Source organism: Gorilla gorilla, chromosome 8 (assembly GCF_029281585.2).
Source record: "Gorilla gorilla gorilla isolate KB3781 chromosome 8, NHGRI_mGorGor1-v2.1_pri, whole genome shotgun sequence".
Classification (NCBI taxonomy): domain Eukaryota; kingdom Metazoa; phylum Chordata; class Mammalia; order Primates; family Hominidae; genus Gorilla; species Gorilla gorilla.
This window is the reverse complement of record NC_073232.2, coordinates 139626061-139645348: the sequence shown is the minus strand read 5'-3', so window position 1 is coordinate 139645348 and position 19288 is coordinate 139626061. Positions and strand designations below refer to the sequence as shown.

The 19288-nt window shown below is 45.4% G+C and overlaps 1 protein-coding gene across 2 annotated transcripts in view; it reads right to left on the bottom strand.

Annotated features, from left to right (window-relative positions):
- DOCK1 (dedicator of cytokinesis 1) overlaps nucleotides 1-19288 on the bottom strand; it is a 565813-nt gene that overhangs the window by 106612 nt on the left and 439913 nt on the right. For both annotated transcript variants that reach the window (XM_019035115.4, XM_019035114.4), the window contains exons 30-31: nucleotides 9190-9268; nucleotides 4617-4717 (exon numbers count right to left, since the gene is read on the bottom strand). In XM_019035115.4, the coding sequence (XP_018890660.2) occupies nucleotides 4617-4717; nucleotides 9190-9268 (180 nt within the window). The remainder of the gene's footprint in view (nucleotides 1-4616; nucleotides 4718-9189; nucleotides 9269-19288) is intronic.

Below are 19288 nucleotides of genomic sequence, written 5' to 3'. Positions count from 1 at the left end.
GCTGCCGGTCAGGCTTAGAATTCTGCTGACATCTCTGTCCTTCCTTGGGAGTCACTAGCACCAAGGATGTCTGAAGGTTGAGCCAGTTAAATTTTCATATTATGGACTTGATTCCTAGGGGTTATTTATTTTGTGGTACACTGGCGAATCTCATACTCAATTTGGGTCTGACATAATCAGTTCTCTGCGTGGTATGGCCCATTCTTTTATTTACTCCCATGCACTTTGGGGAATGTCTTTAGAATGAAAATCCTAATTATCTTCCCAACCTGTCATTAGGAGGATGGAGCAGGCAGGTTTCCTGATGCTGGAATTTCTATTGTTTTGAGCCACAAAGCTGTGGACCAAGCAGAGGTGAGGAGCTGCAAGGGCTTAGCAAGGGGGAAGGGAAGGGAAGGGAAGGGAGGGGAAGGGGAGGGGAGGGGAGGGGGGAGGGGAGGGGAGGGGAGGGGAGGGGAGGGGAGGGGAGGGGAGGGGAGGGGAGGGGAGGGGAGGGAAGGGAAGGGAAGGGAAGGGAAGGGAAGGGAAGGCTGAGGGGTTGGGGATGATCCCTCAGATGCCTTAGGTTGGATTCACAAGCCCTAGAGTAAGAGACAGGCCCCAGATGGAGGCAGTGCTGAGCCTACTAAGTGGGTGTGTCATGGCTCCACCTTTATACCACATGCCTTTCCCCCTAGAAACAGACAGGTGCATGCATCATGCTCCACGGGGCTCCAAGTCAGCGCCCATCATTTGCCCAGAGTGTGAGGTTGACTCCCAGACCACGAGCCCCCACACCCTGCCCCAAGCTCCAAGCTGCTCCCTTACACTTCGACAACCCAGATCATGTCTCTGCTCATATGTAGATGGCGCCATGCCCTTTGGCACTCGATGTCCCATGGCAAACCTCTCAGCTGCCTTCACCACCCAGCCGGGAAGCCCAAGCTGCCAGGAGGCCTCCGTCTCCCACGGCTGAGCCCCACAGCCCGTCTCCGGGCTGCCAAGGCCCTCCGTCACCACTCCATGCATGCCCCACTCCACTCATTATTTTTGCTTCTCCATTTACCCCACTAGACCATGACCTTCTTTGTCATGAGGTCTGTGTCTTTGTCCCCAGCACTGGGACCATGGCCCGACTGAGCACAGAGTGGGCACTGAATCCCTTTTACGCAGACAATTTTAAACAAATCACATTTCTAGGCACTGTATGTGCCTGAGAAAATTTAAGCATTGGGGTAGGACATCGTCACGTATTTCTTATGCAGGTTTTGCTATTTAGAAATAAAATTTGCAAATGGACTATGAAGGGCTGAAGGCTTATCAAGTGGCATGAAGACTACAACAAATAGGGCTGACCCTCCACACGTGTGTGCCGCGTGGCCTGAAGGTCAAGGCAGCCTTATCTCAGGCTCCGGGGGCTCTGTCCTGGATCTCCTGTCACCTCCACAAGCGGAGCAGAACTCATGCCCCTGGAGAGGCCCCTCAGACAGCACAAAGCCCTGAGGCTGTCCTGCCAGTGTCTTGCAAAGACAACTTCTGAACTGCCTGGGGACTTTCCTGGGGGAAATCCAGAGTCTCCTGTTGCTATCGTTGTGACAAAGAGAATACGAAAGCCCTAGGCAGAGGCCCTGGGTGGCTCCTGAGGGGGCGACACCAGCTGGCTGTGTGTAATTTTCCGTGGCTTTGAAGATTCTGAATCCACGCCACTACGTGGGAAGCAAACGTTTTCTTTAGTAGCCAAGGCCCTTCGAGGTTAATGTTTTTTTTCTTTTCGTTTTGGTTTTTGAGACAGACGGTCTCACTCTGTCAGCCAGGCTGGAGCGCAGTCGTGTGATCATGGCTCACTGCAGCCCCAACCCCCTGGGCTCAAGAGATTCTCCCACTTCAGCCTCCTGAGTAGCTGGCACCACAGGTGCGCGCCACCACACCTGGCTAATTTTTGTATTTTTTGTGGAGAAGGGGGTGTTGTCGTGTTTTCCAGGCTGGTCTCAAACTCCTAGACTCAAGCTATCCTCCCATCTTGGCCTTCCAAAGTGCTGGGATTACAGGTATGAGCCACCGCACCGCTGTTAATGCATGTCTTGATGTTGCCTTAGGCTCTTAACACTCACACCAACAGAAGGAAGGGCCCAGCACACAGCTGCCCTGCTGGGGCTTGAGGGGTGCTCGGCCCCACCACTAAGAAGATGCCAGCTCTTTTGAGGCAGATTTCTAGTTTAAATTCACCTCTCTTCTCCCGCAGGCATCTCCGAGGCCAGGAGCTGCGGCTGGGCTTGGGTCCCAGCTCCACCCCACAGTGGGCGCTGGACATGTGGGCAGGCGGCTCCACCTGCCGTGGCCGAGCTGTCCTTTTGCTGGACGGGACAACAAGGGGCGTGTGCTGAAGGAGGTGTGTCCGCACCTGGTGGATTACGGTGCACTGAAGTGCGTTGTGCCGCACTGTGCTTTGTGTGTGCTGGTCGCTACCGTCTGCACTACAATTCCCAGCACAAAGGCAAATCAACAAGAACAGCAACAACGACAAAGCACCATCCCTCCCTTCCCCTGGGCCCTGAGGGAGTGTGCATTCCACAAAGCAGGAGCCCGCGCCCCTGCTGAGCCAGTCTCCAGAAGATGCAGCCTGGAGAAGTCTGTCTCTTGATCCTGGAAGCCAGGACAAGCGACAGACACCTGTGCAGGCCCTGAGGTGGTGGGCTGCAGCTGCTGCGTGCCGCTTCGGTAGTCACAGGCGAGCACCCCCTCTGCCTACACCATTCTCAGTGCTTGGCTCAGCAAGTGCATTTCTTGTTTCTGAACAATGATCACTGTTTACACAGATGGCTGTCAGGCAGGAATCACCCAGCTGAGGAGGCCTGAAGGAAAGATGGCCAGGTGAAAGGTGATCTTTACTTAGAAAGGTGCAGACCAAAAGCTCGAAGGTTCTAAAAGCAGCCCAGGTGAAAATCGTGGGCCCTGAATCGCCTAGATTAGAATGCTGCTTTGCCACATTCTAGGTGTGGGACTGGCCAAGTGGCTCGGTCACTGTGTGTGACCTTCCTCATCTAGAAACTAGGGCAGATAATGAGGGCCTAAGGAATGGTTTTGCTTTTTAATGATTATAGAAGAAAAATGCACATGAAATGCTTAGAAAGTCACTGACATAAAGTACAGGCTGAGTAAATGATATGCTGAAATATACTCATGCTTTGCTTAATGACAGGGATATGTTCTGAGAAATATGTCACTGGGTGATTTTGTCGTTGTGTGAACACTGCAGAGTGAACTTACACAAACTGAGATACTACAGCCTACTACACACCTCGGCCATACGGTATAGCCTACTGTTACTAGTCTACAAACCTGTACAACACGTTTGTAATGTACCATGTGACTACAATAAATACCACAGGCAAATGTAACACAATGGTGAGTATTTGTGTATCTAAACAAAGAAAAGTTGCAGTAAAAATACAGCATGTAGTCTGTGGTTATGCAGTGAGTGACTATAATTCTTTCTTTCTTTTTTTTTTTTTTGAAAGGGGGTCTTGCCATGTTGCCCAGGCTAGAGTGCATGGCAATTCACAGGTATGATCGTGGTGCACTGCAGCCTTGACCTCCTGGGCTCAAGTGATCTTCCTGCCTCAGCCTCCCAAGTAGCTGGTATTACCACTGCTGGCTGAGCACCAGAGCCCAGCTCATGACTATAATTCTTACTCTCCAGAGATGATGTGCTTTGGATTTGCCTTGAAAGTGAGATACAGACTCACAGGATATAAGAGCAGCTGCCACCTTCTGAAACTCTTTCTGGAATCTCTAACCTCAGCTAGCAGCATGGAGTTGGCCAAGCCTTAGAACAGTTGAGATATTGCAGAGGTATTTATAAAATGACAAACAGAGACTGATGACTCGGCAACACCAAAGCAATTTCAGAACTCTTCTCAAAAGGACTTATGAAAGGAACACCGACAGCAGTGAGAAATTAGTGAAACGGAGGCAGAAAGAGACGAAGCAAGACCCTCCGGGTGTCCAAACAGGGGAAGGAAACCCATGCAGCAATGGTGCTTCTTGATACTGAGTCATGAGCGGTGCATGATGCAAACTGGGGTTACAGAGCTGGAGGAGCCGGCAAGGATCTCGGCTTTCATGGAGCTTTGGAGAGGTTTATTTACAATGATAGAAGGTGCCACTTCAGTCCATTCAAAGCTCCTGCCCGGAAGAAGACAGGGGTTATCTGCTGCCAAGAAGGAACCCCGATAGCTCTAACTCCCCAGTGAGTTGTTCAACAATCCCAATAGAGCCAAGAGCTTTCATCAGAAGCTCCTTTCGAATTGAAGAATTAAGCAATAAAGTCAACCACATGTGAAACGACATCAGAATAGTGCATAGCAAAAGGAATTATCTCCGGAAGCTGAAATTCTGCGTTGCACTAATAGTCTTGGATTACACTGACCTGGAACCTTCCAGGATGAGTCCTGCAATTTTAGATCTTGATTCATGGGTTAGAAAAGGCAATACCTGACTGGTGATTTAAAACCACCCTTTCATTACACCATGATTACATCTCAATTTGTATCAAGTTGGCTTAGAAACGACATGAAAATTATGCTATTAGAGTTGGAGGCTCCTGCCTGCAGTTTCAGAGCTAGATGAGAACTTACTTGTTAAGGATTTTGGCTCTCTTGGCACTTGAAAAATTCTCCAGTTGCAGGGACTCTTGAGTAAGGAAAGCAACAGCCAGGTGAAAGTAGTTGTTCCACAGCTGAAAACCAAAAAGGAGGAGATGCTAAGTTGTTGAACAGCTTGATATAGGATCTCAACAATGCTCTCAGACATTTATCATTTGCTCAGCACACACTTCTGAAGTTAAAAAAAAAAAAACCCACACTCACTCTATACATGTTGCTAACCAGCCACCCACGGTGTAGTTCAGGCCTGAGTGTGTGGGCTCAGAGGTCACGGTGCACATATTCAAATCCCGGCTCTGCCATTTACTCAGACTCTAACCTCTCTCTGCCTCAGTTTCCTCATGGATAAAATGTGAATTTCAAGAGTATCTATCTTATAGGAGTGCTCAGAAGATCAAAGAAGTAAATATATGCACAGAATTTAAGGCGGTACAGAGCATGTGTAAGCACTTCATCAATGTTAGCTCTTTTTTTTTGAGATGGAGTCTCCCTCTGTTTCCCAGGCTGGAATGCAGCGGCATGATCTCGGCTCACTGCAACCTCTGCCTTCTGGGTTCAAGCAATTCTCCTGCCTCAGCCTCCTGAGTAGCTGGGACCACAGGTGTGCACCACCATGCCTGGATAATTTTTGTATTTTTAGTAGAGATGGGGTTTCACCATGTTGGCCAGGCTGGTCTTGAACTCCTGACCTCAAGTGATCCACCTCCCTCAGCCTCCCAAAGTGCTGGGATTACAAGTGTGAGCCACCATGCCTGGCCAATGTTAGCTTTTATTAATGTAATTATGAAGCTCCTCACTTAAGAATAGTATAGATTTCCATAATTTAGGACTCTTTACCCCCAAATCATACATACACTAGACAAGGAAAACAAATGTAAAAAGATCAAACATTTCTTGTTTCAATAAACCCATATTTCAAGGGTTTATGGACTACATATATGTGGTTTAAAAGACAATGGCCTTTAGAAGAAGAAAGTTGTAGTAAAAGTTTCTCATTTACAAACCAGGGATAATATGTATTATATCAAAGGAGATAGCTGAAAAGAGTTCTATAACAATAAAGTGTGAACATTACATTGACTCTATTTTTAATTACCTGAGAAGTAAGGGGAAATTTAAGAGCATTTGCAGGATTTGAGAAAAGTCTGTTGGGCTTGCATTTATCCAACACTTCCCATGAACAGCACTTTCTATAGTGACACACCAGCTCATTTGATTACCACAGAATAACCAAGTAGGTGCTGTTATCCCCATTGCAGAGCTGAGATTTAGTGACCAGCCCAAAGCTACAGGTAACACATGAAGCAGAATGGGGGTCTGAGCCAGGCACCCCCAACCTCAGAGCCCACAATGGGGCTCTCTTTTTTTAGCCCCCTTTATAAAGAAAGGGGAGTGCCAGTCAATAAAATACAAGTCGTTCCTTTTGTTTTTGGGACTGATTTCAGCCTTGCCACAGCACCGGCAGGAATCACTGGCTGCAGCCACCTGTATTCTGAGAATCATGGTCAGGGGCTCAGCCAGAATAGGACCCATGCCTGCAAGGACCCACAATAGATCTTCCTTTCTACCTGCTCCCTTTAACAACAACAAAAGCAGCAACAACAGCAGCAGCAGCAGCAGCAACAACAACAAAACACGAATGCTTCTTTTTAAATGACAGCTTCACCAACTCCTAATTCTTTCTTTTCCTACATAGGACCAGGGCTGCCTTTGAGCCAGAGCACTCATGGTGGTGACGGTGGTGTTTAAATTAAGATCTGTGCTGGGTACATGCAGACATGGGTCGTACGCTAGATGGGCCCCGACTGTGACTCTCAGAATGCAGCCGACAGCAGGCAGCGATTCCTGCTAAACCCTCTTCAAACAACAATAAATATGTGTGTCACACCTGCCAAGGGGCGACGCTCTATGTGGGCCCTGAAGCACGTGGCTTGTAAGGTGTGTGGGCTCACGGTGAGAGTCCAAGGGGCCATCCTCATGAAACAGGACGAAAGCCAGGGAGAACCAACATGTTGAGAAACAGGCTCCCCCACCAGAGCAGCCACAACTAAAAACACACGGGAATCTACCCAGCAAGTCATGTGTGAGACCTGACCTAGGAAAAAACCAGAAAAATGGCAAAACAAATACTTACATAGTCTAGTATGAGATGGGGAAAAAAATACTGCAAAGTATTCCCTCAAATACCATAAACTTACTCCAAATTTATTTATCAATTCAATGGGATTCCAGCTAAAATCCAAGCAGTATGTTTTTAAAAGAGAAACTCAGCTATCTGATTTTAAACTCCAAATGGAACAGGAAATGCACAAAAACAGCCAAGATAATTCTGCAGTAGAAAACAAGTGGAAAAGTAGCGACTCTGCTAGCTGGGTACAAAGGTATAAGGATGAAGCCTCTAAGATAATAACACAGAAAATGGAATTTATATACACATACATTTATAATTATGTTAACTGTAGCATTTCAAATCATTGGGGAAAGAGTCATCTATTCATGAAATGACGTGGGAAAAAGTGAAGTTAGATCCTTACCCCTATACCAACTACAGAAATCCCCAAATGGATTAAACACCTGAAAGATTAAACAAAAAGAAAACCACACAACCACACATGTATTAGCAGATCCTAACTAACACAGAACAGTAACATTTAGAAGTATATAATATTAAGGCAAGGAGAGATTTGCCAAGTAAAACATGAAACCAGATAGCTGTAAAAGAAATAACAGATTTCACTACAGAAAAATGAAATATTTCTATATGATAAGCCTAAACCCAGGCCTAGCCTATATCAAGAATTCCAACTTATAAAAAAGACAGCCAAATACGAATGTGAGGAGAAGAAACGATCAGAGAATTCACAGCAGAAACCCACATGGCCACTAAGTATTCTTAGCCTAAATAATCATCAGAAAAATGACAATAAAAACAAAAATCAATCATTTTAAAGAAGTCAGTGTTGAAGAAGATTCTAGATAGAAAGTGGCTGCTCTCAAACAAGGTTGGTGGGGTGGCAAATTGCTAAAATCATGTTAGGAAGGAAATTGATCATTTTCCATCAAACTTAAAATGTCATATCATTTGGCCTAGAGATCAACCTTTTCCATAGCAATGCGTGTACTAAGAGGTACATGTATCACAGCCCTCACGGTAGCACAGCCTGTGATTGTAAACACCTGGAAACAGCCTCTAGGTTATCAGTGCAGAAATGGCTGAATAAATGTTGGTACATTCATATCGTGGAATATGACAGAGCTGAAAAACACAGGGTATGATCCAGTTCATGTTAAAGGCCAAAAGAAAACACACACAGGCCCATATAAATGCTGAAAGCGTGACAAAGAATTCAGAACAATGAGTTAAAAGTTATCCCTGCAGAGGGGCAGTGAGAGGCAGCAAAGGGTTAGGAAGGAATGTTTCCTATTTTACCTGCTAAACTGATATTCAGTACATATATATTGTATAAAGAGAAAGTATGTTATTATGACATATGAAAACAGGCATTCAGCAGAGAAAATGATAAAAAATTTTATAAACAAGTAACATGTTTAGATATATGGCACCTGATATATTATTATCTAATTATATCCTGTAATGCCAATACAATAAACATTTAAAATTAAAAAATCATAAAAATAAGGGCAATGCAAATGAAAGAGCATTGGGTAAACTTATTATTTGCTATTGGGTAACTTATTTTGGGGTTGGATCACCCAATGGGTGAACAAAAATCCTTCGGGTTCCTTTTGAGAGAGTGAATCATCTTGCCCAGGAAATAAACATGCCATTTGTATCTGCATGCTTTTCAAAAATTTGTATACTTTACTAAAGTAAACTAAGTAATAATAATGACAGATAAAATCATTATTAGCAGAAACACATCCAGAGTACAATGGAAGTGAGAGCCACACATTTTGGATGCACAGTAAGAAATCAGGCCAGGCAAAATCAATCCTTACAGCATGCATGCGCACACACACACACACACACACACACACACACAAACACACACACACTCTCTCTCTCTCTCACACTGCATTCACCAAAGGAGCATTTCTGATGGACCATGGGGTCTGGGGGGCAGGGTCTCTGGCCTGGTAAAAGCCACTGCTAGTAGCACAAGGCCCAGAGAGGATATGGGGGGAACACAGAGTTATAAAAGCAAGCTGAGCTCGAGGTGCAGACCTGGGTCTCCTCCTCTGCTGATCCTCCCTCCACAGTAAGATGGGCTGAGACAATCTTGGCAGATACACACACTGGGACTTGGTGGCCTCCCTGCTTGGAGAGTCCCTTCTTGTCACTCTGATTCAATAGCTTCTCTCTGAAACAACTCTATCTCTTTCCTTGCTAAATTAAGCGAATACTCCAAAGGCATAATTTTCACTCCTCAGGTTCCAATAGTACGTACTACAAATTCCGTTTCCGCATCGTGGATGGGAGACCAATTAAGTTCAAGGATTAGAAATACTGTAAGATATTGGCTCGGACCAGCAATTTGTTTTAACATGATTTCTCCACAAAGGTCGTGTCTACCTCTTCTCTTACCTGTAGCTCAAAGTTGGCTTGATCCAGAAATTTTTTGTTCAGCATATCTGCATACTGATTAATTGCTCGCAGGAAGACTCTGAAAGATCAAGAGAAAATTACATAATTACACACTTACGCTCTGGCACTTCGGTAGGTTTGGCATTTCAATTAGATACAATCCCAGACTGTCTGGAATGTGAACTCTCCAAGTCTTGCACAAAGCTGTGAGGTTTTGCCAATGAAAAGATCACGGAATTATATGCAGATGTTCTCCAAATTAATCAAGGAAATTAGCACATGCAGGATGAAAGAAACAGACCAAAATAACAGCTTCTGAAAGTAACATTTGAAAAGTATGACTTAAAAAAAAATCTAATTTAAAAAAAGAAAAAAAAAGGTGCAAATTAAATCTTTTTCTCAAGTTGCCATGTCTTAATGTTCTATGATTCCATTGATCTTTGCTTAGCTGGCTTTTTCAAGTTACCCATTTGAAAGCACTCTTCGCAAGGAGCTGTCAGGCTTGGAAGAGGTTGCTGCAATATCTCTAGGCTTGGAAGCATGGCTTACGACTTCAGTATCATTGGCCTACTTTCCACATGCTAATTTTGACCACTATTTTACTAGAGAAGAAGTTAAAAGCTTTAGTAGACATGAAAGTGATTTGACAAGAATTTTCTCAGAAATTTTAATTTCTTGATTCACTGATAACATATAATTTTAATACTCTATAATACCATGACTATATACTTTTTGTAATGAAATATACAATTTGGGCGATCACACGTGACTCTAGAATACCAACTCTCACATGCTTGTTCATTCAACAGATTTGTTTTATAACCCTTGAAAGTGTTTACAATACTAAAGCTTCGTCCACTACTTTTTAAATGGCCCTTTTCCCTTTGCACAAAGGCAGGATGTAAGAGGAATTAGTATGAGGTCACAGATAATAAACTTAATTCCACTTTCTCTATTTAGACAGCAGGGAGCAGTCAGAGTAGAAGGGAAATGTAGGTTACTTACTAGTAACTGCTGTCCTCTGACAGCGTTCTCTTCAGCTAAGCGTGCCTGGAGAAGCTCCCCACGCCCTGGCCATGTCACAGCCGCTAAAAGGCAGTGAGCCAGGGAGGAGGGAAGAAGAAATTCACCACCTGGGGTTTTCAGGAGGTCTCCATCGCCACCTGCCACCACCACCTCCCACCCATCACCCGCTGTCACTGCAGATTCTCTCATGCTCACACTGTGTGCCGCTCTGAGAAAGGGATTCGCAGACATTATTTCATCAAGAAACCTATCGGCTAGCTCTGGGACCAAAACAGCTGTGACAAAGGGCCTGTGACAGAGTTTGCAATTTTGGTCACTAAAGAAAACTGCAGGCGGAGTTATTTGACTTCTTCCCTGGGGACATTAAAATATAACCAGAAAGGAGGAATTAAGTGTTTCTAAGTGACTATTAATGGAGGGACGCAGGCATTGCTGCCTTGTCCATTAACCAAGAACACAGGCTGGGCAGCAACCTTCCTCAGCCGCAGGGTTGCCAGATTTTGCAAATATAGGATGCCCGGTTAAATTTGAATAATAGCTCTTATTGCTGAATTCTGTAATTGATTAGAAAAAAAAAAAGCTGAATACAGGACATTTAGAGCATCCTGACAAATTAATAAAGGATCCAGGACAAAAGTTGCAAAATTCAGGACGTGCTTTGTATATACGGGATGCCTGGCAACTCTAATCAGCCCCCCAGTCTTGGGATGGGGTCTGTCCTGTCACCTTCAGCCCCCAGAAGTACAAAGTATGAGCTAGAGAGATGGTCTAAGTAACCCACCTGACCCTTGGTAACTGTGTTGAGAGAGCCTCTGAGGATGTACACACAGCAACCCCAGGGATCACAGAAAAGCCCCCAAGTGTCAGTGGAATACAACACCTTCTTGTCATTACAGGGTGGGCTGTGCCGTGATGCATAAGGACATGGGGCTTCTGACCACTAACACAGTTTTTTTTTCCCCTTAATTTTTTCCTTCAGGTTTAGAACTGTGCTATTTGCAGAGTACCCTAGGGTCCTTATGAGCTTTAAGAAGACACTCTTTCCAGCCCTCTATGACAATAATGACCAGTTTACTAAAACACACATTATTATTATAGGGTAATTATTGTGCCTCAAGATAGCACCCAAACAGTTGCAATATGCTGCTTCAAATTAAGCTCTGGGACAACTGCAGCTAGTTAAATAAAGACAGTTCTCAAAATGACTTAAAGAAATATGTCAGCTGGGTATGCTCACACCTGTAATCCCAGCACTTTGGGAGGCCAAGGTGGGTGGATCACGAGGTCAGGAGATTGAGACCATCCTGGCTAACACAGTGAAACCCCGTTTCTACTAAAAATACAAAAAATTAGCTGGGTGTGGTGGTGGGCACCTGCAGTCCCAGCTACTTGGGAGGCTGAGGCAGGAGAATGGTGTGAACCTGGGAGGTGGAGTTTGCAGTGAGCCAGGATTGTGCCACTGCACTCCAGCCTGGGTGACAGAGTGAGACTTGTCTCCAATAAAAAAACAAACAAACAAAAAAAAACCTATGTCATGCTAAAATAATGTGAAGGCTGAACAAAAACCTTTTAAGAAACTGACAACTGAGAAAGTGCAGGGCTGAGAGGTAGATTCTGTAATTCAGATTCCCTATAAATTTTTTAAAATGCCGGGACAAAAACAACGTGGAAATTCAAGTAGCATGAGGAAAACTGAAGGAAAGATCAAATAAAACCATAATCAGTGCAGTAAACAAAGATCAGATGATGCTTGGGCTCAATGCATCAAGGGCTGCGTCACTTGCACAGAAACTTCCAGGACATGCATAAATGATATCCTACAGCCCACACCTGACGGGATGGAAACACAGCTATGCCCCGGGCCAATCACCCAACGAGGCAAGGAGAAACATAACTAGAGACTAACTTTTAGGTAAGAAAATCTATTAGTCGGCCGAATGTGGTGTGGGAGGCTGAGGTGGGCAGATCACCTGAGGTCAGGAGTTCAAGACCAGCCTGGCCAACATGGTGAAACCCCGTCTGTACTAAAAAAAAAAAAATTACAGGCTGGGGATGGTGGCTCACACCTGTAATCCCAGCACTTTGGGAGGCCAAGGCAGGCGGATCACAAGGTCAGGAGATCGAGACCATCCTGGCTAACATGGTGAAACCCCATCTCTACTAAAAAATACAAAAAAATTAGCCGGGCATGGTGGTGGGCGCCTGTAGTCCCAGCTACTCGGGAGGCTGAGGCAGGAGAATGGCATGAACCTGGGAGGTGGAGCTTGCAATGAGCCAAGATTGCACCACTGCACTCCAGGCTGGGCGACAGAGTGAGACTCCATCTCAAAAAAAAAAACAAAAAAAATTAGCTGGGCGTGGTGGTGTGCACCTGTAATCCCAGCTACTCAGGAGGCTGAGGCAGGAGAATCACTGGAACCCGGGAGGCAGAGGTTGCAGTGAGCCGAGACTGCACCACTGCACTCCAGCCTGGGTGACAGAGCAAGACTCCATCTCAAAAAAAAAAAAATCTGTTAGTTACTGTAATTCATAAGTTATTTCTAATAAATGTGAAAGTAGGGGAAATAAATAAGAAAATCATATTAGAAGCTTTTGCATACCAATCCGCTTTCTGTTACAGAGGAATATGAGAAGGATTGCAAGCTAAGCCAAGTGTTTGGATGGGAGGATGCCTTGCCAAACGAAATGAGGGGCTCCACACAGTGCAGGATCATAGTCCTCTGCCCAGCAGGCAATTAGAGGGCGTGTGGGGTATGAATGCGCCTGACTCTGCATCCTGACAACTCTATCTGTGCTGGACACTGCTGGAGTTGGGTTTAGGTAAGAGAAGCCCTCCAGATTGTGAGTAAAGCATAGGTATCTCGAAGGCAGTGGCAACATCTGCTTGTTCACCTAAGTGTCCTCAGTGCCAAGTCAGCATTTGGTACACAGTGTATGCTCACTAGGTAACTGACACAGGAATGAATGAATAAGTGGATGGAAGAGTAAGTGAATGAATGAATGGATGAAAGAGCTGGCTCAGAAGGTCAGGCTCTGGCCCAAATGAGAGGCCTCAGGGAGGCTAGAGTGTTTGGTTGCCTCTGGCTCTCCCTGAGTCCTTGCAGAAAACCGTGTAGGTTTTCTGCGGTGGGATTCAGCTCTCTTCAGGTTCTTCTTATGCAAACTTCTCATTAGGGATTCCACCAGAAATACCAGAAACTCAGGGGGAAGGGATCAACCACCTTGTGAACCACACAAATTATGTCTTATTCTGAGCCAGGAGAATTAATTAATTAATTTCTAAAAAAAAATAACAAACGCTGTGAGAATTAAATGCTTTCAGGAATGCTGTCCTAAAAATGGTCAAGATCTATGGAAGGATTATTTGTAATCTAAAATTCAGGAGATAAAACCAAACATACAAATAAATAATCCAGAAAGAATCACAGGCAAATTATGTCAACCTAAAAAGATTCAAAAAGCCATAAGGTCTAGAAGCCTGTGAATTTTATTTTTAATGGCTCAATGGAGAGAAATGTTATCTCTTCTCGGTAATTGATTCCTGTCTCCAGGAAGTCAGAAGCATCATTTTTATCAAACTTGTCATAACATTATCCACTTAAAAAAACGTGAGGCCAATAAGAAAGGGAGATGGGTTCACTCCCAAGCCAACGCAATTAAAGCAACAACAAACCAGTAAGCTTTCCTATCCTGGACATTTAACCCCATTAGAAACAAAAACTACTAATTCTTGACAGTGTCAAATATGAGTATAATTGTAGCCTACACATACACACATTTGTACAATTAAAGTCTTAATTCAAGTATATCTCTCTATCGATGGCTTCATGTCCATTTAAACGTGGAGCTACCTGACCTTCGGAACGTTGTTCAACACCACCAAGAAATGAGAAGTATGTGAGGGAACAGACATGTTAATTCGTTTGATTTAATCATTCCACAATGAATGCATGTATCACAACATCGACTGCATACCATACACATACACAATTATTATTTGTCAATTTAAAATATAATTTTAAAAATGTTAAAACAAAAAAAATGTTGCTCAAGTTTTCGAGATCCTCATCTTCTCCACTGACAAATGAAAGCACTCAACCCCAGGGCCTCTGAGCTCCCTGGAACTTTGAACCTACAGGTTTTGTTTTTTTTATTTTTGAGATTAAAGGTAAGGAAGAGGCATCACCACATGATACAAAGTTATTTGAACACTGATATGATCTCCACTGACACCTTACAAAATGTAAAGTCGCATCTGGTAAAAGAGAAAGACAAGCCCTGTGAATTCTGCAGTTCTGCGCGTCTTTGGGAGACAGGCTGGTGTGGCCGGCGAGGCTCTGCCTGCAGGAGGCACCTGCCAAGGTCCAAGCCTCTCCGCAGCATGAAGGTTCTGGAGGAGGTCCCGCCAGCCTTGCTTTTGTTCTTGAACAAAAAGGGCGGGTGGATGGATGCAGTGCGTGGGCTCCAGAGGGAGATCATCCCCCAAAGCTGCCTATTTGGAAAGCCATGTGCCAGTAATAAAAGTAGCATAGTCCTAAATAATTATACGTTAATTGAGCTAAGGGGAACTTAGCAAGTGAAAAGTAATCAGGAACCAATTTAACTATTCCAGGCTCCTGGCACAATTATAGGCCCTTGATTATGACAGAGCCTCAGGCCCTTCTAGCACCCCTGTTAGCCCAGTGTTTGCTGCCAATAAAACAGAAAGATGAGGAGCCTCATTACTACAGAGGGAGAAATGTGGAGAAAGGCAGGGAACTTCCAGCGGCTTGCGCAGCCCCATTTCTCACATTGTGAAGCTGTGGGGGTATTTAAACTCCTTCCCTAAACTTACTTTAAGTTACATAATTAGCTTGTACACTTCAATATGAGGGCATTTAAATCCCTTGGGCATGAAGACAGGCTGCTTTGGGGGTGGAGACGATGTATCTTTTAACACAATGTTTTACCCAAAATGGGTGGGAAAACAGGAAACAAATTAAAAGTGACACATTCCTCCATCCCTGCAGAAAAATGAGTCTAGCAACACATTCCTCCATCCCTGCAGAAAAATGAGTCTAGCAACAGTAGCTGGGAATTTGCCTTCAAATGATTTCTGCATAATTCAGGGATGCTGGGAAGAGGCAAGTTGAGGTGAAGTGATAATAGAGATGCAGAGAATGTCACTTCAGTTCCATGGGAAGGAGAGATAATGAATGCTTCATCTCAGCCGCTCCGTCTCCTGGCACCTCCCCACACTTGGCAGGGTGGCTCCTTCATCCAGGTGGTGACTCACATGGCCAGAAACTTCCTACCTTGGGACCTTGACTGGGAAACAAAAACCGTATATGTGGAAAGAAGTGACTTCTAAGAACGTCCCCCAGTATCACAAGGGCAAAGTAATGCAAAGCTGGGGGCCTGGGTGGGATCTGCCTCGTGTCTTTGGGATTTGGGAAATGGTGGGAAGACCAATGTCACTAGAAAGTTTTGGGGAATGAGGTGAGAGGGATCAACTGGGCCAGACTGTGACAGATGGGGATGGATTTGGGAAATGGTGGGAAGATCAATGTCACTAGAAAGTTTTGGGAATGAGGTGAGAGAGATCAAGTGGGCCAGACTGTGAGAGATGGGGATGTGGGGCTCTGGAGTCTGCATATTTGCTTGTGGGCAACAGGGGTGGAGGGGGTGCCTGAGGATTTTAAAGCAAGGAAGGGACCTCTGGGGTCAGGAGCAGGAAAGCCAAAAGATTTCATTGCTATTATTTCCTGTCTGCACGACAGCGAGTTTCTTTTTTCCAAGATTCCCTTTCTTTTCTTTTTCAAATCAATAAAAGCTTAGGCCTCCATCAAACTCTTAACTAAAACCTAAAATGCCCCAGACCTTTCTTCTGGTCAGCCCTACTGGGCACAGGCTTGGGCTGTGATGCCGACAAGAATATAGAGGATTCCCAGGGTGCGTCTGCTCTAGCCTGAGGCCGTGTCATCCCCACTTGGGTCTCCATGAGCCGAGATTACTGGGCCCTTGTCTACTAGTCTGATGCCTGCTAAACAGAGTGACATGCTGGATGCATACCATCCCAGTTTCCACCAAAACAGCATTCCTGGCCAAGGAATTGTCGTGGGCCAAAGGTAAGAAATCCTGAAAGTAGGCAGCTCCCAGCCACCGGTTCCTCCATCCTCTCCCACACGACCACCTCTAGTTTCTGCTGCTTTGCTGCTAAGCAATTGGTGAGCACCCCCTAAGTTCCAGACACTGTCGTTGCTTTCACACAGATCATGTTATTTCATGCTCACAAGTCTTGCGGGGTATGAATCACACAATATTTTACGAATGAGGAAATGGAGGCTTTGGGATGCATATGCCACATCGTGTATACCACCCATTCATCTGTTGATGGACACCTGAGTACTTCTACCTTTTGGCAACTGTGAAAAATGTTGCTATGAACATCAGTGTACAAATATCTCTTCAAGTCCTTATGTTCAATTATTTTGGATAAATATTGAGAAATAAAAATAAAATCCTAAGTTTCCCAACGGACTGAACAGACTCCTTCTTGGCCAAAGGGACCCCAGAGAAGACTTAAAAACTGAATCCGGGCCGGGCGCCGTGGCTCACGCCTATAATCCCAGCACTTTGGGAGGCCAAGGTGGGTGGATCACCAGAGGCCAGGAGTTCAAGACCAATCTGGCCAACATGGTGAAACCCCATCTCTACTAAAAATACAAAAATTAGCCAGGCATGGTGGCAGGCGTCTGTAATCCCAACTACTCGGGAGGCTGGAGCAGGAGAATCGCTTGAACCTGGGAGGCAGAAGTTGCAGTGAGCCGGATCGCGCCGCTGCACTCCAGCCTGGGTAACAAGAGCGAGACTCTGTCTAAAAACAACAACAACAAAAAACAAAAACAACAACAACAACAACAACAAAAACTGAGTCAGCCCATGACCATGACGAGATGGGAGGTTGGACCCGCTTCAGTATACCCTTTCCTTAATAGCCTTTAACCAGAATTCTCTCCTAAGGAGGAAGCAGAAACTGGCTCTAGAAAACAAGAAGCAGACAACTCATTCCTATATCACTGTTAGCCACTTGTCTGAGCCATAAGTGGACTCCCCCCCCTCCCTCTTTGCAGTTTCCACGTGACAGCTTGCCAGTTTGACACTGCATGCCCTCCTGCTGAGAGGCTACCAACTGCAGGGTGCCTCTGGCCAGTCGAAGGAGGATGTGCAGTGAGGGTTTTCATGGCCTCTGTTTGACCTTTTGACATCAGAGGGCCAAAACCTCCACCCTTGGGTCATCCTAATGCTGGTATTTTTTTGAACATGGGACCCACGAAGAGGCATGGCTCAATCACACGTGTGTGTTTCTCCTTCATTAATATTCATGACTTCTTCTATAGCTTATTGATTATGTATACTTAGCCAACCCACTCAGCATAAATTCCTGTCTCATTCCTCCTCCCTGGAAGTGCTTGCTCTTGGCAGAAGCTGGAGGCTATGCTTCCTGGTCTGCGGAATGGCTGGCCTGCAGGCTGCAACCCTTTATGAGAAATAAAGCTCTGCTTTCCAAATTTATGTACCTTATGATTCTTCAGTTGATGATACCCAGAAGTGGAATTGCCAGATCATCTGGTAATTCTATTTTAAAGTTTTAGAGGAACCATCCTACTATTTTCCATAGTGGCTGGGCCATTTTACATTCCCAGCAACAGTACACAAGGGTTCCAATTTCTCCACACCCTCATCAACACTTGTTATTTCCCTCTTTTTTTTTTCTGATGTAGCCATCCTAATCGGTGTGAGGTGGTTTAAATAAAGTTTTATTAGAACACAGCAAAACTCTTTTACTAGGGATTAGCCAGCCATTTCCCCACTACACTAGCAGTGCTGAGTAGGTGTGCCTGTGTTGGTTCTTTAAAGAAAATTTTGCCAAGGCCTGAAAAGTTGTGACTCAATTCTGATATGTCCTCTCTACAAATTTTGAAGAGTTCTTCATCTACTTTCTTTTGGTGTGGAGTCGGAGAGTTCACACCTGTTTCTAGGTCATCAGAAAATAAAATTTGTTGATTGAAAAGACCTTAAAATGCTCCCTCCAAAGCTTGGTGCCGATTAGCCACTAGGAGCCCCAACGTGGAGTTAGCAAGTATTAGGATAAACCAGTCTGGAAATCAAGCTTAGAGTCAATTAGCCACTAAGAGCCCTAACGCGGAGTTAGCAAGCGTTGGGATAAACCAGTCTGGAAATCAAGGTAGGCAGGTACCCTCAGCTTCACCTCCAGAGCACCAAGCCTGTCCTCACTAACAGTCTAATTTCAGGATTGTGTTTTAAATATCATAAGGCCACCCACTCTCCCTCTACTCTCCACTACTTGGTCCTTCTTATTCGCCTCTACCTCCTCCCAATCCTGCCTGGTCCACCTATTTCAACTTCACAAAATAAATGTTGACGGATTTAGCAGCAGCTTGGGTAATGAAAAAAACCATCTCCAAGACAAACACATCAGAAATGCCCAGCAGCGAACATCAGGAAGTGAGAAGTCTCTACTGCTGGGGGAGGCCGCGAGAGAGGGCAAAGCCTGACTGTAAGACTCCATCCTGGCAAATAAAGAAGGGTCTTGGGTCGCCCCAGAGTCCCCGCCCCAGCACCCCAGTGTCTGCTCACCCCAGAATCCTCGCCCCAGCACCCCAGTGTCTGCTCACCCCAGAGACCTCTGCCCCAGCACCCCCAGTGTCCGCTCACTCCAGGGACCCCCACCACAGCACCCCAGAGACCCTGCCCTAGCACCCCAGTGTCTGCTCACCCCAGAGATCTCCGCCTCAGCACCCCAGTGTCCATCCCTCAGGCCTCCTCCTTCCTCTCCCAGGCTCCTCCTGTTGTCCTGTGATCACTAATTGGGTGAGTGAAGGACAGCCATGGATGGGCAGGGGAAGCAGGGGAGGTCGGGGTGACCGTGCCCCATCCCTCGGGCACAGGACAGGTTGCCCTGGATGCTCTGCTTGCCGGGGTGTAGGAATGTGCGTCATCAGCTGCCATTGGAGTCTTTTCCTAGTTCCATATACATGGGGGATGGGAACAGGGAGTTGAGTTTCTGCTT